This window comes from Phalaenopsis equestris, unplaced genomic scaffold (genome assembly GCF_001263595.1).
Source record: "Phalaenopsis equestris unplaced genomic scaffold, ASM126359v1 Scaffold000191, whole genome shotgun sequence".
NCBI lineage: Eukaryota > Viridiplantae > Streptophyta > Magnoliopsida > Asparagales > Orchidaceae > Phalaenopsis > Phalaenopsis equestris.
In genome coordinates, this window is record NW_018164633.1 from 493,796 (window position 1) to 517,745 (window position 23,950).

The 23,950-nt window shown below is 34.6% G+C and overlaps 3 protein-coding genes across 6 annotated transcripts in view; 2 read left to right on the forward strand and 1 right to left on the reverse strand.

Moving 5' to 3' along the window:
- LOC110022445 (uricase-2 isozyme 2) overlaps positions 1 to 5,935 on the forward strand; it is a 12,625-nt gene extending 6,690 nt beyond the window's left edge. The window contains exons 6-8 of the mRNA XM_020721396.1: positions 4,258 to 4,431; positions 5,299 to 5,392; positions 5,680 to 5,935. Coding sequence (XP_020577055.1) covers positions 4,258 to 4,431; positions 5,299 to 5,392; positions 5,680 to 5,763 — 352 coding nt within the window. The 3' untranslated portion in view covers positions 5,764 to 5,935. The remainder of the gene's footprint in view (positions 1 to 4,257; positions 4,432 to 5,298; positions 5,393 to 5,679) is intronic.
- Positions 5,691 to 17,528, forward strand: LOC110022446 (glutamyl-tRNA(Gln) amidotransferase subunit C, chloroplastic/mitochondrial). The gene is made up of 6 exons (XM_020721397.1): positions 5,691 to 5,768; positions 6,697 to 6,882; positions 7,006 to 7,046; positions 15,547 to 15,602; positions 15,862 to 15,916; positions 17,294 to 17,528. Exons 1-6 carry the CDS (start codon positions 5,766 to 5,768, stop codon positions 17,367 to 17,369), a joined length of 417 nt encoding a protein of 138 aa, XP_020577056.1. The 5' UTR covers positions 5,691 to 5,765; the 3' UTR covers positions 17,370 to 17,528.
- A 907-nt stretch (positions 17,529 to 18,435) lies between these two features.
- Positions 18,436 to 23,950, reverse strand: part of LOC110022436 (ubiquitin carboxyl-terminal hydrolase 13-like) — a 25,691-nt gene continuing 20,176 nt past the window's right edge. For 2 of the 4 annotated variants that reach the window (XM_020721380.1, XM_020721379.1), the window contains exons 30-32: positions 19,765 to 19,839; positions 19,199 to 19,285; positions 18,436 to 19,017 (exon numbers count right to left, since the gene is read on the reverse strand). In XM_020721380.1, coding sequence (XP_020577039.1) covers positions 18,976 to 19,017; positions 19,199 to 19,285; positions 19,765 to 19,839 — 204 coding nt within the window. In that variant the 3' untranslated portion in view covers positions 18,436 to 18,975. Of the gene's footprint in view, positions 19,018 to 19,198; positions 19,289 to 19,764; positions 19,840 to 23,950 lie in introns of all 4 variants that reach the window. The other 2 variants (XM_020721378.1, XM_020721377.1) reach the window with 1 other exon arrangement.

The window sequence follows — 23,950 nt, forward strand, 5'->3', positions numbered from 1 at the left end:
GGGGGGGTGGGCGGGTTGTAGGCGGCGGTCGGCGGGCGGAGAAAATCTGGCGGCAGCCGGTCGGCGGCGACAGGCGAGTGGCGGTGGTGGTTGGCGCTTGGCTAGTACTGGGGGTGGGGGCATGCGGCAGATTGTGGAGGCGAGCTAGGCAAAGGATTGTTTTGGCATTTTAAAAACAATCAGAAACATGTTTTTTCTATTTTTAGTATTTTAAAAACAAAAGTGTTATCCTAAAAAATAAAAAAACAGAAATCAAACAAAAAACAGAAAACAGATAAACAAATATTGTTTATATGTTTGTTTCCTATTTATTGTTTAACAAAAAGCAATAAACAAAATTGATCCCAAATAGTCCCTAATATTCCAAACTATGTGAAAAACATTAAAATGATTATCATGACACATGGAGGGATGACAATTGACAAAAGGGAGATTAATGAAGCCGTTTTATCTATTTAGAACATTAAGAATAGTTTAAAAAGAATTGTTCTCGTGAAACTGATGAACATATTAGGCAGAGCATTACCCAAGAATATTAAATACAGATGAAAGTATTATTCAAAGTTATTATTAAAGAAGAGGAGGATGAATCAAACAAATCAATCAACGGGAAATTGAGAAAATGAGATCACGCGGGCCTAAATTGAAAAGATGTTTCAAAAATAATTCCTTCACCAAAAAACATAGTTTTCTCTCTTGCCAGAAATGAAAGCACTAAGTTATTTTTGTACTAATGGTTGCCTGCTTATGACGAAGCATTTTTCTTGTACTTTGCTAAAGCAGATTCATTCGTCTCTTTTTTTTTTATTATTGTATAATTAATAGTTTCATGTCATGTTCGGCCTCCTAAGTCTATCCAAGGAAGTCTTTGTTTTATTTGTTGTGTGCAAGTTTAGAAGAGAGTATTATCAAAGTATACGCTTCAAGTGTGCCTTATGTGCTTCCAATGTGGTCCACACTGTAAGATCGTTTCATTAAGAGTTTTCTTTTTTTAAGCATATTTTTATATTTTGTGATTGTTATATTGCCATTTGCTTTTTGTTTTTTGTTTTTCTTATCTGCTTTATTTATGTTGGTATTTCTGGTATTAGAGCCCTGTTATGCGGAATTAACTCTGAATTTTGTGTTAATGGGAATTAATAATATAATATATTAAGTTGATTGCTAGCAGTTATGTGATGATAAAGTCGAATAGGTTTTAAGTAACTGATAAATTCTTGATTGATTCTCATATAACCATAAATGTTATCTTCTTTAGTAATATATTAAAGTGTGCATATGCAATAGTAAATTGTTGCGACTTCATTGCGTACAACAATAAGTCCCAAGCTAGATGGTAATTTATTTTTTATTTGCATGAGTTAGGTAATCACAGAGATCATTTAATTATTATTAATCTCTTTTAAGTCAAATAATAGCTTATCTGAACTGAGTAGATTTTTTTCAACGTGAAAATCAAATATGAAAATGTTGAATTGGTTGAATATCCACTTCTTGAAGAAGAATTAAGTAGATGGCCGATTCTAAAACCTCTCGACTCCTAATTTTTCTCTCTCCCCCCTCTACATCACTCCTCGCAACTCTTCAAGTGAAAATTAAATATGAAAATGTTAAATTTGCTGAATTGGTTTAATTGGTTGAAAGATGTCGGAAAACTGATGTAGAAGCTGTTGAACACATTCTGGGAACTCTACTGACTCTTGCGCCAGGTCTCCTTATACCCAGGAACTTCGCCAAATAACCGACCTTGCTCTCAATGTTGTCTTCGCCGTGATTTTATGGTTCTAGATAGGCTAGCATATCATCACAGCATTGACTCCATATAAGCATACATTGACTCCACATAAGCCAATGTCAATGCCACATTAAAAATGTTTGACTTAAATAATACATACACTTTACCAAAACATATACAGTTAACACACAATGTTAAGGAAACTAAGTACTATAGAACATAATGAAAAAGTCATAATTGAAGATCTTAAGGCCTTGAAAACCATCAAATTCCTCTCAAGCTTGCTTTGACCTTTGATTTGGATATAGTAGTTGGGCATCCTCCTCTAGCTTGAGACCTAGCGATGAGGCCACCACCATGTGCCACATCATATACATTATTGACATTATAATGCCTACATTTATTTTAGTACAAATGGAGTCAAATTTGTGTACCATCATCACTACTCCCTCTCCCCATTATTCTTTCATCCCACGACTCAATTGTCAAACTCTCTCTAATGCAAACTTTCCCTTTAGGAATTTGCTAAAGATAGCCGTTAATCTGATTTCTTATGACTCATGTCACGAGAAGCCCCCTGCTTAGACAGCGTGATCATGATTGAGAAGCTTCTGGATGCGTTGCCTGTTGTACATGGCATTCAAGGCATTTTTTTGATACCATAATTGGTATGAGAGGAGTGGGTGAGACAATAGTAATACATTAGAGAATAACTCAACCAATAAAGAAAGAAAATATTGATCAAATTTATTACTTCTATGGGTGTTTGATTGCTAGAATTCTCTTATGAAGAGCCAAAGGGGGGAACACGCCTCAGGGGACATACATATCTCTATTGGAGAAATGAATAATCAGACCAATCTAGTTTAAGTTACATGATCCTATGAATCAAAAAGGTAAACCAATAAATTTTATTTTGTTTATTTAAAGGTCATGTAACTTAATGAATGATTGCTTTGCAAATGCTTAGAGTGGTCACATTTAAAGAGAAAACTAATCGAGAATGACCACATATTCTTTGTTACTGGGGCAAACATGTATGATTGTTGCTATCTACACAACAATTATGATCGTTGCTATCTAGAGAACAATCATGAGGGCTGGTGTATGATTGTTCAACCGACAAGTTCAAATTTGAGTCATGGCTGTGTAGGAAAAGATCAGCTGCGAAGTTATGTTGGAGACCAGTTCTTAAGAATCCAAGTTATTTTTCTTGTGAACATTTGTTTAGGAATGACGGTAAATTTCTGATGGCAGACCTAAGCTTGTATAATCAGAAACCCCTGACTAAGTTCAAAGTACGGGATTAGGATCTAATTATAATATTCTAAGCATATTCGAAAGAAGCACAAGTAGGCATGGCGGTTGAATTCGATCAACTCGGCACGGCAGGGCAGGGCAGCTCATTCAAATGACTCATATAGATAATGCAACAAATATCAGTTCAAGCAAGCCTATTAAGCTATGATATTCCAGTAAGTTAATACGACAAGCTAATTTGGCAAGTCAGGGCGATTTCATCAGCTTGCTATGCTTCATAAGGCTCTACACATAAGAGTTACATATTCTTCTTATCTTTCAATGTAATTTTCTCATTCTATGTAGCCATTTATGCAACTACCTTTTGCCAGTCTTAAACTTATAAATAAGAGAGGCCATTCGGGGGAGTGGGACTTTTTTTTCCTTTCTTCCGGAAAAGCTTGTATAAAACTTCCCTTGTTTCAGGTTCATATTTAGAGATTTTCTCTGTCTACCTTCCATTTTTCTTACATTTCTCCTTTATAAGCCCTTGATTCGGATTCAACAAAGCTAATTTAAGACTTTTTGCCATTCTTGATACAAATAAGGATCTTTTATTGGAGGTTTAAGTTATAACAATTTGGAGTTTGCACCATGCTCCAAATAACTGCATTCGTTCCTTTTTTATGAGAGTTATCTTCTCAGACAATGGGGTCTGGTTGGTCCCTTGGTCAATGAAGCTATTAGAGCAAAATAAAAGAAGAAATTGCATACATACCCAAATGATTGAAAAGTAAGTTATCAAGCCCAATTGTAAGATTCATAAGCTATACATACTTTTTAAGAGTCATAAGCTATCAAGCCCAATTTTTCTTTGGAAAGAAAAAAAAGGTGAGAAGTCATAAGTTATCATTGTCAAATTTCAATACCCAGGAGGAAATGATGCATCATCAGTGGAAAGCAAAGCTCCAAATCAAGGGAAATAAAGGAAATTAGATAATGACATAAGGTACTTCAGATAAATGATTATAATAACCGAAACATTTTATCAAATCAACCAAATAATTGAAAAATACCAACTTAACAAAATGAAAATTAACTCATATTTCGTCACAAGCTGACATGAATTGAGTTCTATAAGGATACGATAACTAAAGTCATCGAACTCTAATCAAACCTGAATTATCATTGCATCTCCTATTTGTAGTATCACACAATGATTTATGGCTTTTCTGAGTGATAAAATCTTTCTTATGGCGAAAATTTTCTTGTCAATTTTGCAGGTTTCAGTTTGAATCCATTTCCAGTGTTCCAACAAAATCAATATTCTTTATTGAAAGATACCAAGATGTCAAAAAACTCCTTGTAGATACTTTCTTCGGTCCTCCAAATTCAGGCATATATAGCCCATCAGTCCAAAATACTCTGTATCTCATGGCAGCAGCTGTTCTTAACAGGTTTGTTTTTCTTCATCGGTTCAAAATGGCTGAGACATTATGATCAAATTTTTGTCAATATTGATTGTTAAGCCATTGGATTGGCTTTGAGATGAGTGCAACAAAAAAATTGGTTCGTTTCTATATTTGCACTTATCTCAAAGCTAATCTAATGGCTTTGAGACCCATCCCTGCCTGAACATTTTGGGTAATTTGCATACATACCGCTCAATCCTACGTGTTTACATATTCAACATCTAAACTTTATTTTTTTTACAATTATGCCACCAAAATCTTTCAAATCACATCAAAGATGCCACTTTTTTAACTCTTAAAAAGTGAAATACCTCTTTTCATGCATAGAAATGGTGGTATATATATATGTGTTGCGTACTCAAATTAGTTGGTCGGGCATCTGCTTGTCAGCTGTAAGTCCCCTCTAGTATGAGGTTCGATTTCCCCCGAGTTTAGGGTGTGATCTCGAATTATAGGCGCATGAGGCATGTTCGGGGCTCGTTTCATAGCCTCTGGCCATTCCTTTTTTTAATATATATATATAAACAATCTCATCGGGCTTAGTTAGGTAGTTTTGCGATATATATATATATATATGTATATTTTTTAAAAGGTGAAATCGATATTTGGTCCAGTGGGCACCAAATATCGATTCCCCCAAAGGGTTGAAAGTCCTGGTGTGTTTGCTTCTGATTCGAAGCACCAGCACCACGGGATTCGAACCCCCGACCAGACACACACACACACACACACACACAATTCATAGGAATTGAGTGTTATGTATATAAATCTTCCAATTTTTTTTTTTTTTTACTCTGATGTTTCTTGTTGGGAGTTTTTAATGTCACACTCCTTTGTTTTCTTTTTTCTCAGGTTTCCAGATATTGCATCTATTCAGATGAGAATGCCAAACCTCCATTTTTTGCCAGTCAACTTGTCCAGTAAAGATAATCCGAACTTGGTCAAAGTAATTTAATTCTTCCTTAATTCACATTTATGTTTACATTGTATTACCTCTAGTTGCATTTTACATACATACCGCTCAATTCTTATCTATTTACATATCTAACACCTATACCTCAATTTTTACACATGCCACCTTATCATTTGATATTTAAAGTGTTGAATTTTCATTTTTCCCCCAAACTTTTCTCATAATTATTGTTGCTTAGAAGATCAACAATATGAAAATTATATTTTGGCACCAGAAACAACATTTCTATTTGCCTGCTCTGAATAATTTGTCTTCTGCAGTTTGCCGATGATGTATATTTGCCAACGGATGAGCCTCATGGGACCATTGAAGCAACATTGAGCCGGCCTCTCTCTAAGCTTTAACAATGGTTTGATTTGTTCTCTTTAAATTATTTGCAAATAATAACGCCAGAAGATTTCTGCAATTAAACAGATTAATTCTGTTATTTTAATTTTGTTGTTTTTAGTATTTCTGTAAGACTGAGATTTATGAGCGTAAAACACCTAAATCACTTGAGGAATGAGATTGCTGATTTTTTATTTTATTTTTATTTTTGAATGGTGCACTATAAATTATAAAATATATGAAAAGAATATCAAATATTAAATCTCATTTTATTGGGTGATTTGCATATATACCTCATAATTCTAGTGTATTTACATATCCCTCATCTAGATTTTAATATTTACTTGTATGACACTCAAAGTTTAGATTTTGGTGCGGGGATGTTTGGTGTTAAGAATGAAATTAATGAAATTACATATTTTAACACTTATATTTTCATATCTACATACATAATATTTAAAGCATTAATATCACATCAAATTATTATTATTATCAACTTTTTCAAATACTAATACGCATTTTTCATGTTGGTTTATGACATCTAAAATTTTATTTATAAATATAATTAATAATTATTATAGAGTGGTATTTACATATTTAACCCAAAACTCTATTTATTTACATTTTAAATCACTCAAATCTTTTAAATCACATAAAAATTTCATTATTTTAAGTTTTACAAATGTAATATATATTTTTTCATGCATGAAAAAAATGACACACGTAAAAAATCAAAGTTTAACCTATACTTCAATTTTTACATGTATGTCAGGTTTTCTATGCATAAAAAGTAAATTTGTGATATTTTAAATGTGCCATGAAAGATTTGTGTATTAAAAATATAATAATTAAAGCTAGGATGTTAGATATGTAAATACATATATGTTAGGGGATATGTATGTAAGTGCTCTAGTCATCCGAATTATAAGCCGGATTCTGAACGCATTCAGGCGAAGATGGCCTCGTTGATTGGCCGTGCCGCCGCGGGCGCCGCTGCTCGGCGTGGTTTCGAGACCCGACATCTGGCTTTCCATCGCCGGAGACTCTTTGCTTCTTCTTCTCATTGTTCAACACTTGAACCCCCCGACGTACGCCTCCTCGCCGATGCAGCCCGCATATCGCTTTCCGCGAAAGAGGTACGGATCTCGCCCTTCACTGCCTTCATTTTGATCTGTTTCTAGCTTGTTTTTATACAGGTGGAGTTATCTAACAGTTTGTTTTTTTTTTTTTTAATTTTCGCTTGATTTTATTTCTTTCAGGTGGAGGAATTTGAACCTAAGATCCGTCAGGTCATTGAATGGTAATTGCCTTGCATTCCTACTTCTCTAACACTCCCACACTGGACTTAAATTTGTTGGAATTGTTTTCAATGTTAGTTAGAAGAAGTAGGGCCATATATAAATGGTGCCCTCAATTTCTGCCCGTTAGGACAATTTGGATTGAGGAGCATATTAGGGATTATTTTTCCGGCCTTGGAAGCTCCCATTCATCCTTATTTTAAGTTCAGTAGGATTTTGTTAGGGTGGTATGGAATGAAAACGAGATTAGTAAGAGAGTATAAATCCCAATAGAATTTTACATTTTAAATCATAAAGTATATGCAAATGTGAAGAAAACCATATTTTGCACTTAAAACTGTTGAGAAAATTTTCAGCTCTACGACCTTGATAAAGATATAAAGAATCTGCAAGAAGGCTCCAACTTTCTCTGGTCGAGCCTTTCTTGGATTCCCAGGAAGCAGCCATTAGCTGATTTTTGCACTTAGAGATGAACTTTCACCTTATTGTTCTCGATTCTTGAATGTAAATTGAAAGAAGCCAGCTTGAAAGAAAAGGAAACGAAGATTAGGAGAGGAGAAGAAGTGAGCTAGAAAAGAAATTGGGTCGTATTTTGATCAAGGGATGAGGTTGTATTTGTCGCCACATCTGACGGTATTGTGTAAACTGAAATTTACGCAAATAATGCTAAAATGAGGAAATTATTAACAACTCTATACAATGGAAAGGATTAAAGGAGTCATAACCTTAGTTTTGTTGTTCATACATCTTCAACAACTCCAAACAATGCTGAACTTCTGAGGAATTTCGAGCTCATGTCAACATATCTAATACATTATTATTTGTTGGATACCCTTCAATCTTCATAACATTTTGGTAGAGAATATTCTTTATATGTGGTCTTTTAGCACTTGATATTTGCTCAACTTAAAAAATTATGCTAAATGAGTAGAAACAAAGTTAGGAGTTGTCATCTCATATTTGGTCAGAATCTTTTGATGTACAACCTTTATTATAAGAACATTTCTTGTTTTCTCTTTTTTTCTTTAAATTTCCTCATGATTTTTATTATAAGATAATTTTTTTGTTATGATCAATATCCTTCATTTCAAACTCTAACTTGAGCAAAGTCTATTCATATCTTTTATGCAAATAAGATATCTTAAATAAATATTAAAAGATAGATAGTGTGATGCAGAACATCAACCCACAAATTTTTATGATCAAGATGAGCGAGAACCATGATGACTCCATCGCAAGATTAATTTTAAAGACCAAGAAGCTTCATCAATACATATGGAAATCTCTCTTAATTTTTCTCATATATTTTTAGCATCATTCTAAAGGTTCTCTCCATCTTACAACATGAAAAAATTTTCCCAAGCCACTTTGAAGTGGTTAGCCAAACTAGGGTAGTTATAAATCTAGTTTTGTCTTTTTGCTTTCACCAACCCTCCATACCATTTGAATTCCCACCAAAAACTTCATATATGGCATTTATACTCCCCTCTAGCATTTTTAAGCCTTTTAAGTCCCTAAAGATACCATTAGGACTTTTCCCCAATTCAATATTCCAAGTCTAACCAAAATCCACTCAAACTAGGCTCTTTAACTTAGTCTCCGTTTGGGGCCGCTTTTTTCAAGCGGCGCGGCCCCAAGCTGCGAAAATCCACTGTTTGGAATCCGACTTCGCGGCGGAAGGACACGAAAGTGGGCGGAATGCGGGCCGCGGGATCGACCCCGCGACCCCAACTTTTGCCCGCTAAATATTCTAAAATGCCGCACTTGCCCTAACGTTCTATCTTGTTCTCGCGCCTTCCCGCCTCTCGCCTTCGACCACAACCACGCTGCATGAAGGGCTCTCCTTCAACCAGGTATTCCTAAGCCAATCTCTGTACTTGTTTTCGAGTTCTTCTCACCATGATCTGTGAGAAGAGCCTTCGAGCTCCTCTCGACCAGGTCTCTCCTCCTTCACTTGTTTTTGAGCTCCTCTCGCCATGATCAAATGTGGATCATTACGACCAAAAATGTATTTTGCTTGCATTCATTTGTTTATCTTCCTCTTTTATTTTGCTCATTTTTAACATAAAGCACACACGATCCCTAGAAAAAAATTCATTTCCCAATCTGAGGCTAGCTAAAATCTTCTATGGAGCAGTAAATTAGTTTCAAGAAGGTTTTAAGTAATTGCAATTACATTGGTATATTCTGAATTTTTATGGAAGCTTCATAGTGGCAATCACACTGGTATGTTTTGAATTTTTTTGTGGAAGCTTCATGGTGGTGGAAGCTTCATAGTGTGGAAGCTTCATGGTGGTGGCCTTACTAATGTTGGAATGCTTTCCTCTTTATTAATTTCAAGAAGGTTTTAATTTCATAGTGGTGGCCAAATCTTGATTGAACAAAATTAGTAAAGTCTCCATATTCCAAATGGGGGGACTCCTATGCTTACGATATGACTAGGACACTTATGCTTAAATTTGAATGTTTTCTACAACATTTTTAAATATATGATTAAATTCTGAAACTCAAATAGTTCCAAAATTTGATCTATCAACTTGTGACTTGAGTGAGATAAGTTGTTGTTGGTGAAAGAATGATGGTAGTACTTGAACTAGATTTTTCTTTGGTTTTTAGTCTTCTTCTATTTGTGGTTTGATGAGGTGGACTGTACCTATTTTTAATTTTGTTGTGGACGATTTGTGAGTTTCTTCAATCAGTGGTTCATTGGTAGCATTTGAAAGAGATTGCATCAGTTGTTCGAAACTCTTATCTATAGCTTTTTGTGATTATTTGTTAATTCTATTTTGTTAATTTTAGGTTTTTTTTTTCCGATGCACTTTTTTCAATTTTTGATCCTTGATTAAACTGTTTAAAAGTGAAATTCTACTTTAGAAGTATCAAAAATGTCACTGTCGCAGTTCTGTTTTAAACTGTTTTACCATGCAGGGGTAGCATGGTAATTTTTTCAGAAACAACTACTCCACAGTTGTTTTCACATAGTTGCACCAAAAAGACATCCAGTTTCCCCGCAGCAGCTTCCTGGGGCAGCGCAGATGCAGCTGTGCCCAACAGTTTCCCCGCAGCAGCTTCCTGGGGCAGCGCAGCTGCAGCTGCGCCAAACAGAGCCTTAGTCTTGATCTAGCTTCCTTACACACCTTTAAATAATTTTTGTTATCTTCACCAAGAACTCTAGAGCACATATCCGAGCATTCCCTTTACATCTTTAAGTGTATTGATGCCCTAAATCCTCTCTTATGCACAACCCTAAAGATGAAAACCTGAAAGGGTGGTTATTGGACTTGTTTGCTCTTAAACCTTGGCCAGAGTAAAATTTCTTAAACCATCTAAGAGTGTCCCACACATAATTAACCTCCCACTACGCAATTGAAAGCTTTTGATAACCCCTTCTAAGGCTAGGTTATAGTGTCATTAATTATCTCAGATTCAAATATACACAAGAATCAGAATTGCTGCAGCTCAAGCCAATATCAAGCATATATTCATCATTTCTCTTATAGCATATTCTTGGAGATTGTTTCAAGCCATATGAAAATCTTTTCACAGAATATTTTGTTTCAATTTTTAAAAAAAATTCGTGCTAGTTAAAGTAGGAGTCTTCTCTAATTCTCTATCAAGAATGTTGTTTTAACATTCATTTGCTAAATCTGCATGCCAAAGCAAACAACGATGGCAAGAAAAAAATTATAGATGCATGCCTTACAACTATAGAGAAAATTTCAGCAAAGTCTACAATTTCTAGTTTGTTTTACCTGCCTTGCTTAAAGTGATAGTTCTTGGAACTAATTTTTTCATTTATTTTTCATTATAAGATCCCTCTTGAACAAACATTCAGGATGACCTAATTCTAAACACCACAATCTATACTCTTTTACATACTCAGAATATCCAATAAAGATACATGTTAAAGCTCTTGATTCTAATTTGTTATGCATAATATGAATATACGTAACCCAACAAAATACATGTAGCCTGTTGTAATCTTCTAGTTGTTCGTTATTCCTTTCTTACGGGTCTTGAATTCAATACCCAATGAAGGACAATTATTTATCAAATATGCAACTACACTGCTACTATTGTCTATAATGCCTTTAGTAGACCTCTATTATTCAACACACATCTTTACCTTTTCAGAAATGATTCTTTTATGGCCTTTTGCTAGCCATATCATCAAAGTGTCAATCTAGTTTTGAGATGTTGTGCCGCTCGCTCCTTGCAATACTTCTTGAATTGATCTAAGCAAAACCCAAGACTCTTGCCAATTCTCGACTTCTTATCTTTTCTATTTGAGTTTTGAATATAGTCTTCCAACCCTTGAATTTTTCTAGGCTTCATTTTTTTTTGTTTCAAGAAATATGCCGACAATCTTCTTGAATAATTATCAATAAAAGAAAAAATGATCTTGCTCCATCATGGGACTTCTTATATTACCCCAATGATTTGAATGCATATAATTTAGAATTTCCTTAGATTTATTTTCTAACGACTCTCAACCTCTTGGTAGAATTGTCCAAGCATTAGAATCTATTCCTTGATTAGATCTGAATCATACATTGATAGGACTTCAACACTATCATTAGTCTTACTATATAGTTGCCGCATCTTCTCCATCTCTAACCCCTGGTTCTTATTATTTCTATTTGGACATTAGTTCCTGAAAATTTTTTTCTAACAAAGAAAGCACGTCATGTCTTCTTGCGTTTGGCTAGGATCTTGATTGATTCTTAGAAATTGGCTCCCATTTTCTCCATCTTCCTCCATTTTAGCTATTCAGCTGCACTATCTTGATTAGATTTGACAATTCTTTGGTTTTTTTTTATTTAATGGGACATTTACATACATACCTCCCAATTCATATGTATTTACATGTCTAACACCTAAACTTTACATTTTACACTCATACAGTCATACCACTCAAATCTTCCATATCACATAAAAAAATACCACTATTATAAATTTTAAGAAGTGAAATACACATTTTCATGGGTGGCATGTATGTAAAAATTGAAGTTAAGGTGTTAGATATGTAAATACGTAGGAATTGAGCGGTATCCATGTAAATCTTCCTTTTTAATTTAATCCAGCCTTCATTTTTTGACACATCTAAGAAATTTTTTCCATAAAGCATATTGCAACTAAGTGTGCATACCTACTTGCTAATGAATTTAGTTAGAATAATTTCTTGATCTTCATCACCTATTCTCAAGGATATGCTTTCAAATAAAGAACCATTCGATTAAAATCAATGGGTATGCACTATAATAGCTTTGGTTGGTTAAGACTTGAGAGAACCCATTTTTAGAATTATTTCCATTTTTAGAATTATTTTTATCAAATAATTCCTCAATGCTTATATTATAATGATACCGATTCAATTATAATATTTTTTTATCAAATTATTCCACATAATTCACATGTATTTACATATCTAACACAAAGTTTGATATTTACATTTATAACACTTTGCTGTTATAAGCCTATGCATGAAAATGTGTATTTCACTTTTAAAAGTTATTAATAGTGATATTGTTTTTGTTATGTCAAAGATTCGAGTGTTATGCAAGTAAATATTAAAGTCTACGCGTTCTATATGTAAGTATATAAGAAGTGTATGGTATGTATGTAAATGCCACTAGAATATTAGACTCTATGAACTGTACCTAGTGCAAGTACTGTTGGAAGTTTGATGAAATCTTAACTTTGCTCTAAATCTGGCATTTTTTTGTCCTGTTGAAAAACTTGATTTCTTAACGACGAATTAATGATTCCAATTCCATACATACATACCACTCAATTTCTATGTATTTACATATCTAACACCCAAACTTCAATTTTTACCTGTATACCACCTTTCATATGCATGAAAAGGTGTATTTTACTTTTAGAAGTTAAAAAGGTGGTATTTTTTATGTGATATGAAGGATTTGGGTGGTATAAATGTAATAAGTAAATTTTAGGTGTTAAAGAAAGAAATACATAGATTTTGACAAGGAGATTATTCACATGGATAGTGACAACACGTTGGCTGATCTTTTTAATAAAGGTTTGCCTCTCACAATCCTCAGCAGATATGTTATTTGAATTTTCTATGTACTTGCTTAGTGGAGTTTCTATAATTATGTATGACATGTTGTTTGCATGACTCTTTTTTATGGATGATTTGCATACATACCACTTAATCCCTATGTATTTACATATCTAACAACTAAAATTCAAGATTTGCATACATATAAAAGACGTCTTGTGCACATCCTTCAACTGCATTCGAATCTGATGGTATCCTAACTTACGGTCAATCTGAGAGAATATTATAGTCCTAAACAATTTCATCCAATAGCTCATCGATCATTGGAATCTCTGTCTACTCGGTATCATGTGTCTCCTTCATGTTATGCCACTCGATCAAGAATCCCAGCCATGCATTCTCAATCACCATCATCATAGTCTTCACCATCGTGAAAGCGTTGCACCAATTGAGGTCACAGTTAAACACCATCATTTTGTCTCCCTCCTGAATATGTTGTAGTGTCAAAAATAGTACCTGATAAAATCCTCTGCTCTTCTCCACATGTTCTGTTCTCATCATTAATCTTGAATCCCCGTTCACCTGGAAAACTAACATAGCAAAAAGCATTGGAGCAGTTCGAGACAGCCCTCCGTTGGGATCCCAACCATCGTGGTTCACTATTCCAGGCCAAAATTCTTTGAAGCAATTTTCTCTGGCTCTTAATCACACTTGCTCGTTCTGCTTGTTGCGCTCATTCCAAACCACTAGATGTCCCGTTGAATCCGCTCCCTACTCCTTCAATTCATCCTGTCTATTTCCATTTGTTCCGGTTTTCCGAAGGTTGCACTATTCCTTCAAGTGTTGTCGTTCATGTCTATTCTTGATTCCTTGGCTCGATACTGCATCTCTCATTTGGCCTAAAGCAGTAATGTTGTCTTGATGTCTCACGAACCCTCTAGTTGCTGCTACTCGCATTTGTTCCCGCCGCCATCGCTTGATCCCGCGGCCGATGGAGGTGATTTTGCATGAATCTCCATGGTCTTCATCATTTCTTCAAAGGGTTACGAATTTCCTCTCCAAGCAACCCTCCATGGACACGAGAAACAGTCATCTATTTCAGATCAAATGTTTCTTATCTCTTTTTCTAATATTTCTTCAAAAGCCTCGACTCTCTTGATCACCATTATGCCCAGAACATGTTCAATCACGAAGGAGGAACTAATGTATCCTGAAATCTCATCATTGGCTTCCACGTAGTTGGAGTCATGTCTAGACAACAAAATCGAGTCCGGATATGCCCTCGGCTTCCCAAATCGCTTGAAGTGCTACTGTATCACGACTAGGGAATGCTAGATCTCTGGCTTGCTTCTCTGTTATTGCTCTGATCCTCGCCCGGCCTTCCTAAGCTTAGCTCTAATCCCGACTGTCTCAAGGACGGAGCGGAAACAAGAGAAAGATTGGAGTTACGAGTCTCTATACGCCGCAATCTTCAGAAACACGTTAGCGTTGTGATTTCAAAGTTCCTAGCTAGCTCAAGTCACACCTTAAGGATGCATGCTGCGAGCTCTATCGCGATTGTATCGTCTGAATGTGATCCCGGTGTGATCCTGTCGACGGAATCGCTGGATACCTTTGGTTCTTTCGTATGCTTTCGTTAGGTTGAATCGCGTGATCCCTTCAGTCTCACCATTTTCTTACATATTAGGTTTAATCACACGAAACCTTCATTCTCAGAAGTCCTAGTTCTAATTTCAGAACTCCTTCCAAAGCGCCTAGTTGTATGCAGCGCCCCTCTGATCTAAATAATAGTCGTTTATTGCTCTGATGCCATTTGATAGGAACCAACTCACTATAAAGACAGCTATATTTGTTCACGGTGAATCTTGTGTTGTAAATATTTTAGAAGAAACTTTGGAAAATGGAAATGCAAAGCTTGCTTGGCTTAGTTTGTTCCTTTTTTTTTTCCAGTCTTGCCACGTTCACCCTGCCTCACCTTTTGTTAAGAGATATTTCTTTATGGCTTCCCAATTTATTTATTTTTTTATTTATTGTAAGGGAAATTTACATACATACCCCTCCATTCTTATGCATTTACACTTCGGACACCTAAAGTTTGATATTTACATTTACAACACCTTCGTATTAAATATCTATGCATGAAAATGTATATTTCACTCTTAAAAATTTTAGTAGTACTTCTGATGTGATGCCAAAATTTTGAGTGTTATACATGTAAATGTGTTATATAAGCAAATATATAAGAGTTGCGTGGTATGTACGTAAATTCCCTTAATTCAAATGTTTAATTCTTTATTTGCAGCTCAGCACATCATCTATTTGACATCTATATCTTCACCACATATAAACATAATTTCCTTTTTGAGCCTTACAATCCTTTTATTTGAGCAGCTGTTCTGAAGGAGGTTTTAGTAGAAATATAAAAGTTTCTTCTGTAATTAAATATGATTATGCTAATTATTGTTCTTCCCTAATAGGTTTGGACAGCTTCAAGCTGTTGACCTTGAATCCGTTCAGCCTTCATTTCGTGCTGGTAAATGTTATCAGATCAGACATCATATTGTTTTCTATCTGCTTATACGAGCTTCATTTAAGCTTAGGGACATTTACATACATACCACCCAATTCATATGTATTTACATATCTAAAACCTAAACTTTGCTTTTTTTTATATTTATGCCACCCAAATATTTCATATCAAATCAAAAATACCATCATTTTAATTTTTGATTGGATCTAAACTTTGGAGTTTGCATTCTTACTGTTATAATTCCTGCTTTGTTTGCATGCAGTTACTGAACTCAATGCAGACCTCAGAGAAGACTCACCAGAAACATTCCAAAACAGGTGAATATTTATCCCAATAATTTCAACCTTCTTTTCCCAATAATGTTTTTAATTTGGAAGATTTAAATGCATACTACTCATTTCCTATGTATTTCCATATCTAACACCTAAACTTCAATTTTTAATGCGTAGTATAAAAATCAAAGTTTAGGTGTTAGATATATAAAACATATATTAAATTAATACGTCTTCAATAAATCTCGAGGCATGACACAGATCTCAAGATAACCTTTCGAGCAAGAAATATTTAAACTTGATTAAAAGTCGTTTAGAGCTTTGATTTTAGAGAACTTATAGTCAAACTGACTGGCTTGACGAGACGGACCCAATGGTGCCAACATTGATTCAATCTGAACCAAATCGAGCTCTGATCAAGCCATTAAATCATGTTGGAAGTTTTTTGAACACATTTGGGAGGTCAAATGAATGTCGAATCCAATGAGTTCGTAGTTGAATCGAGCGTCTCAACAAGATGATTCCAACAAGCCCAAGATCGCTCAGTTTCGATATCGTTAAGGCACTCAAATGTCTATCAAACGTCGTGTGATCAAGGAAAGCCATCTGAGTTGTCCGATCAAAGTAGTTCATACTCATGAATTAGTTGCACACAGAACTCTATAAATAGAGTCACATCCCTCTCATGAGAGGAGGAAGAGATCTTGAGATCTGAGAACAAACTTAAAGGCTTTGAGAATGAGCTGAACCAGCACTGCCGACTGTCGTTGACCACCGCCGACCTTCGTCGACCACCGTAGATCACCGCCAATCTTTGTCGACCACCTCGATGACCATCAATCACCGTCAACCACTGTCGACCATACCGACAGGACGCGACCAATTGCTATCGGTCGTTGCTCGTTCCTAGTAACAAATTGATCAGCACGTCGACGTTATAAATTGGGAAACCTAGTAATCATTTCTCGCCTGTAGGATAAGTAGTTGCAACTGTAATCATCTTTTTATAGTGAAACTCTTCAACTAGATCAGGTCCCGCGATTTTTTTTTTTTTTTGGGTTTTCCAAGTAAAAATTTCGGGTGTTATTATTAGTTATTTTTTTTATTCCGAGTGCGTCGAATCTTCGTATCACACCAAGACGATAATCTGCTACTCTATTTAACAACTTTGATATTTACACCTGTAACATTTTGATATTAAAAACCTATACATAAAAGAAATGTATTTCACCTTCAAAAAACCAGTGCGCGTTTTTTGATGTGTTTTTGAAGTTGAGTGGTACCTAAATATGGAAGTTTAGGTGTTCTATTTGTAAATATATAAGAATTGTGTGATATATATGCAAATGTCCCCCTAATAAATTATTTGTATTATTTTTAAAATTGATGCACATTTGATGCATTTATCTTAAATATTTGCAGGGAGGCAATATTGGCACAAGTGCCAAATTATGACAGCCCCTACATCAACGTTCCCAAAATCATAAACAAGGAGTGAGGTGAAGATATCTATTTATTTCTTTTCAGTTTTTTTCTTAGAATTTTAATATTTAATTTGTGCTCAATTACCTTGAACTTCTTATTACTCTGTAATGTATATTTATAACACTTTAATATTAAAGATTAGGACTTTTGAGTGGCTATGCATGTAAATATGAATATCTAGGTGTTATATGTGTAATTGTATAAGAATTGTGTGGTATGTATGTAAATGCTCCTTACCAAACTTTAGATGCTCTGAGAAATTGAAGTTTAACATGTCAATCATAATTAAAAAATTTATCAAATTAAATGATTTAATAAATATTAAAATATAATTTTAATTGTTATGTATTTATAGACCTAAAACCTAAACTTTCACATTTTATAGTAATAAAATGCCACTATTTATAACTTATTTTTAATTTATAATACACTTTTTTCAGGTATGGATTTGTGATTCCAAGATATTATTATATATGTAAATATATATAAAAACTTTATTGCATGTACATGTATGTTAATTTTTCATAAAAGAAATAGCAGAAAATAGCTCTACAATATCGAGATCTAATAATATGTCCAAAATAAAAGCCCCAATACAGCAAGCAATAACCTTGCACTCCAGCAATGTAACAAAAGGAAGATTTACATGCATACCACTCAATTCTTATAGATCTACATATCTAACACCTAAACGTCAATTTCTACACACAAACCACCGCACCCATAAATGTAAATGTTATATATATATAGATATTAATGTTATGTGACAGATTTGAGTGGTCTAAAATCTACAGGTTAGATATGTAAATGCATATGAATTGGGTAATATGTATGTAAATGCCCCTACAACTACATAGATTGCAATAATAATTAATTCATGATTTATAATGGTACTAGAATAACATAAACTTCAATTATTCACTTGTGATATTATATGCATGGTATTGAATGAATGCATATGTTTTGGTGTGATCATGGGATGAAGTGTTAAAACATATAAATATTAAAAGTTTGGGGGTAGATATGTAAATACATAAGAATTGTCTGGAAAAATAGCAGCTGCATGAATGATAAACTAATTTATATGGAAGGCAAAGAGGTGGAAACTTGGTTTCTTTACATAGGCAGAGTTTACTACAATTCAAAGCAGTACCAACCCAATCACCAAATTACACATCCCACCCTCTTTCTCCTAAGAAACAAAAGCAGCATTATCCCCAGGTTGCAGTGAGAGAAATAAATCAAAACAATAAAAGCCAAGCATGAGAAACCAACTATATATGTTCTGTGTACATCTGAGTCAAAATCTTCTCTAATCGTGCACTGGAATTATAATAATAATGGAGATGCGATCAAACCGTGTCGACGGACTCGACTAAATGTGACAGAGAGATTGCAGAAAGAATAATACACGACCAGAAATTCTGAGGTGGGACTATCTTGGTCTGCGACTCAGACTCGTTATCAACACACTGAGTGGAAGTTTCATTTTTTTTTTTTTTTTCGTTCGTTCGCGTATGCCTCGAGTTCTATGGTTAAATTTTGCCGTCCCCTTAAGCGAAATGGGTTGTCGAGGAGTCGTCGAAGTTGGGAACTCATGACAAAGAATGATTACATCATTAGTTGTAGATTTTCACAGGTTTTTCGTAGGTATGACGACTCTGCAAATACAAAAGTATTGAATTAAACTGTCAACACGGTTCCTATACTCATTCTCTTGCAAGAAAAAAAAATTTTGATAATAATGATAAAAAATTATTTGCTTTTTTTTCAGAAGTGCCCTCTCAGATTTATTATTTGCAATGATACCCCACTAAGAGAATGTAAAAATTAGTAGTGCACCTGATTAGCTGTATAAGCTCTTTTGGGTGTGGTGTCTGAATGCTCCAATCCAAGATATTGTTCCCAGGCTCCATAGACATCTCTCCTCTGCTGCATTAAAGAGGAAAAGAGCTCTTTTGAGAATCATTTAAGACATTAGGGGAATTTACATGCATAACACAATTCTTATGTGTTTAGATATCCAGCACCTAAACTCGGAAAAACTTTTGCATATGTTGTCCGGACGCAGCTGCGTGCGTCCTGACAACGGCGGTAATTCTCCGATCGTGGCAGAAAAAGAAAAAAAAAAACTATCAAATGTATCGCGGCCGTTATCCGGATGCAGTACCGTCCGGACAACATACGTAAAAATCGCTCCATATTTGTATGTATAAAACTCAAATCTATGGCATCACATCACTAATACTTTTAAAAGTGAAATAAATCTTTTCATTCAAGACCAAAATGTTTCGAGTGTAAATATTAAACTTTGGGGGTTAGACAAGTAAATAAAAAAAAAATGCGTTATTCATGTAAATTTCCCAAGAGGTTATTGAACAAACTCAACTAAAAGCATATCAGGCTACCTGAAATCGGCCAGCAATAATATCAGAATCTTGCAAGTATTCAGGGCGTCCAAGTGACAATAGCGCGAATTTCCACTGCATAAACAACACAAAATCACCCAGATTTCACAATAAGGTACACAACATAAGCCATTCAAATCTTTCAAATCATATAAAAAATAGTACTATAACCACTTTTTAAAAATGGAATACACATTTTCATGCAGAGGTTTAAAACACTGAAGTGCTATGTAAGCAAATATGAAAGTTTTAAGTCTGAGATATGTAAGAACATAAGAATTGAGTACTATGTAAATTTCCCTAAATGCAGGAGTCGGGAACAGCTATTAGTAATCATAGAGAGGTTTGGACAAAAAAGACCCGATTCGCCGATTATAACAGCCTATAGAGAAAAATTTTCAAGTTAAAAATGACATTAAGAAAAAGAATTTACAGTTCAGTCCAGCTTGGTTCCTTCCCTAGACTACAAATGAAATCCTCAAAAACTCAACTAAAGGAGCTAAACAAAGTTCGCTCCAAGCAGAGCCATACAGAACACTGCACTAACGCTCCAAATTCCTGCAAGACAAGATTCACCGCCATGCCTTGGGAGCCGAGTGTAATTTGACATATCACTAAGGAGCTAGATGTGCACACTCCACTTGAACAGGAGCCATGAAAATATGCGGAGATGCTTTGTTGGGAAGAATACTACGCAGTGGGATCTGATTTTAGCTCAGGCCGAGTTCGCTTACAACATATCCGCAAATCAGACCACAGGATGCACCCTATTTGAGATTGTGTGCCGGCGACTCCTACCGACATAATAGAATGGGTGCACAAGATTCAGAAGCTCCACGAAGAGGTTGGAAAAGAGATCACTAAGCATAATTACGTACTAGGCACAACCAAATAAGACATAGAAGAATGTAAACTTTCGAGGAGACCAAGTATGAATCCGGCTGAAGAAAGAGAGATTCCCAGCAGAAGAATTCATAAAACTCAAGCTCAAAACAAACAGACATTTCAGAAAATTTTGTAAGCTGAATGACAACAGCTATAAGATCAATCTACCAAGGGAATACAATGTTTCCGATACGCTCAATGCTGCGGACCCGACAACGTATCATGAGGCAGAGTTGCTTAAAACGGATCCGTGAGTCAAACTACGAAACACACCTTATTTGTGTTTGTGTACTGGCGGCTCCTGCCGACATCAAAGATTAATGATGAAGCTAAGGAAAGTGTGCACAAGATTCAGAAGCTCCACAAAGATGTTGGAAAAAGATCACTAAGCTGAATTACAAGTCCCAAGCATAGGCAAACAAGGCAAGAAAAAATGTGAACTTTCAAGAAGGCCTAGTGTGAATCCAGCTGAAAATAGGAGAGATTCCCTATAAGGGCATTCAAAAAACTCAAGCTCGGAACCGACGGACCTCTCAATGTTTCCATTACATTCAATGTCACGAACCTGACACCATATCATGAGGACCCAGGAGCTTCGACGAATGAAGTCAAAGCTCCCCACCCCGGAAGAGTGATGCGGGGCTTGGACTATAAGTTGAACCAATTGGTTCTGCAAGTGTGGAGCCAGTCCAACAAGGTGGTTGAACCGACCGACTATCTATTAGGAGGGAACTGCCCCCGTCCTCCCCCTGATTCCACACGCACGCCAGATGCCACGCCCTCACTGTTTCCAGTCGCCAGTCACCAGCATCCTCACTATTTCTAGCCGTTCCCCTGCTGTTCAGCCATCAACCACCTCGACCTCGCCATTGTTGTTCACGGATATTCCTACCCAACCCTGGCCAGATATTATTGTTTATTATGTTTGTTGATTGTAACCCTATTTGTTTTAAGTAATAATAATTGCTTCTGCTATTGTGATTTAGATTAACTCTGTTACCATTGTATGATGTGTAATATGATATTATGGAAAATATGTATGAAGATTTCACCATTTATTCCTCACCACTTAACTTAACAATTTAATTTAAATTAAAATCAACAGTATTATAGCTTAAAACCAAATATTAATGAAATGATCGAAATAATTCAAGAAATTTCATAATAAATTGAAATAATATAAATTGATTTGAGTTTATAAATTTACTTTTGAAGTTTAGCAAATAGCTTAGTTAACCTAGTTAACTGCATTTCATTTAGAGCACAATAAATTTACTATAGATTTGATTTGTTTACTTAAATTTTCCTTCAAAACGCATGCGAGAGGGTTTTATGACTCTCTTTGACCACGAGGGGCATTGATGACCATGGGAGCTTCAAATGAATTGTGTCCCGTCATCCCAAAATTAATCAAATCTATTAATTTTGGGATGAGGAGTCAATAAATAGATGTCCTGAGACATGCAACAACATAACAACATGCCTTTTTTCCACTAAATAGGGTCGACAATAAATCATTTTTCTCCAATGTATCGTATCGAGTCATATTTTCACTTAATTATAATAAATTTAGATCAAATTTATACAACATGCCCAAGTCATTTTAGAACTATCTCTACCTTTCTTAGCACAAGTAAAATCTAAAATATTCCTATTTGGGTCATCAGATAGTCAAAGTTTAATGTACCCAAACCATCTAAGGCAACTCTCAGAAATCGTGTATGTCATTGGGCTACTCCAACCCTTTCATGAATATATCATTTCGCATTTTGTCTCTAAGTGTAAAGTCACTCATCCGCCTAAGCATTCTCATCTCAGCAACACTTAATTTTAAGCTTCTCTTTTACAAGCCAACATTCTGCGCCATAAAATATTGCAGGTCTCACCCTCATCTTATAAAATTTTACTTGAAGTCTTGAGCTGTATTTTTTATATCACACAATGGGTCGATGCATTCCACCGCCTCAACCATCCATCCAACTTGAATTCTACTAAACATAACTATATATATCACCATCACTTTTAAAAATAGACCAAAGATATCTACAATGTTAACTCCTTTTTGTGACGATCACCCATTATTAAAACTCCGCCACTAGGTCTACAACTACTAAAATTATATTCCATATATTTAGTTTTAAATCTCAAACGAAAGTCTTTAGACTCGAAAATTGACATCCATAATTCAAATTTTTCTTGAACTCTCTCGTTTCATCCACAAAACAAAATATCATCAACAAAAAGCATATACCAAGATATAACCTCCTGTAAATGCCTGGAAAGAACATTCATACAACAACAAACAACAAAGCCTTTATCTCACTAAGAACATTGAAAACAAATGCAAAAAAATATGGGCTTAAAACCAATCTATGATATAATCCAATTAAAATAGGAAAACACTAACCGATGCTCTGTGTTCGAACATAAATAACTGCTTCAGTATACATAACCTTAATAACTTGAATACAAGCAATATCAACACCTTTTTTCTAATACTTTCCAAAGTACTTCTCTTAGAACTTTATCATAATTTTTTTTTCTAAAACAACAAAAATCATATGTAATCCTACTTACTCTCTCTTTACTTCTCCATCAAACCTCTCAATAAATGTGTATCATTCATAGAAGACTTGCCCAACATGAATCCAAACTGATTTTAAAAAAATTTTGTAATTGCGTCGCAATCTATATTCAATTATTCTCTCATAAATTTAATGTATGAAATTTCTTTATATTTTATAATCTCTTGTGCATCCACTTTATTCTTAAAAATAAAAAATAATAGATTATTTTATATTTTATAATCTCTTGTGCATCCACTTTATTCTTAAAAAAAAAAAACAATAGATTATTTCTTAAAAATCTATATTCAATTATTCTCTCAAATGAATTTTTAAATAATACTAAAAAATTTCGTAGGCCAAAAAATTCTCAGATCTTTCATACTTTTTCACTCTATTAGAATATCATCAGGCCCTATTGCTTTACCACATTACATTTTCTTTAAAGCATTCTCAACTTTCATTTTACTAATGCGGTGGTAAAAATAATAAAACATTATTATTATTTACGACATTAAGATCACTAAAGTCAAATGTATCTTCATAATTTTTATTGAAAGAAGTTATAAAAATATCTCACCTCATTAAAACACATTTTTGGTCTTCTTCCTTAATGCATTTCGTTTTTCTTATCTTTTTGCTTGACTAAGTTTTACATATATATATATATATATGTATGTGTGTGTATAAGTGCATATATATATGTGTGTATATATATATATATATTATATGAACTA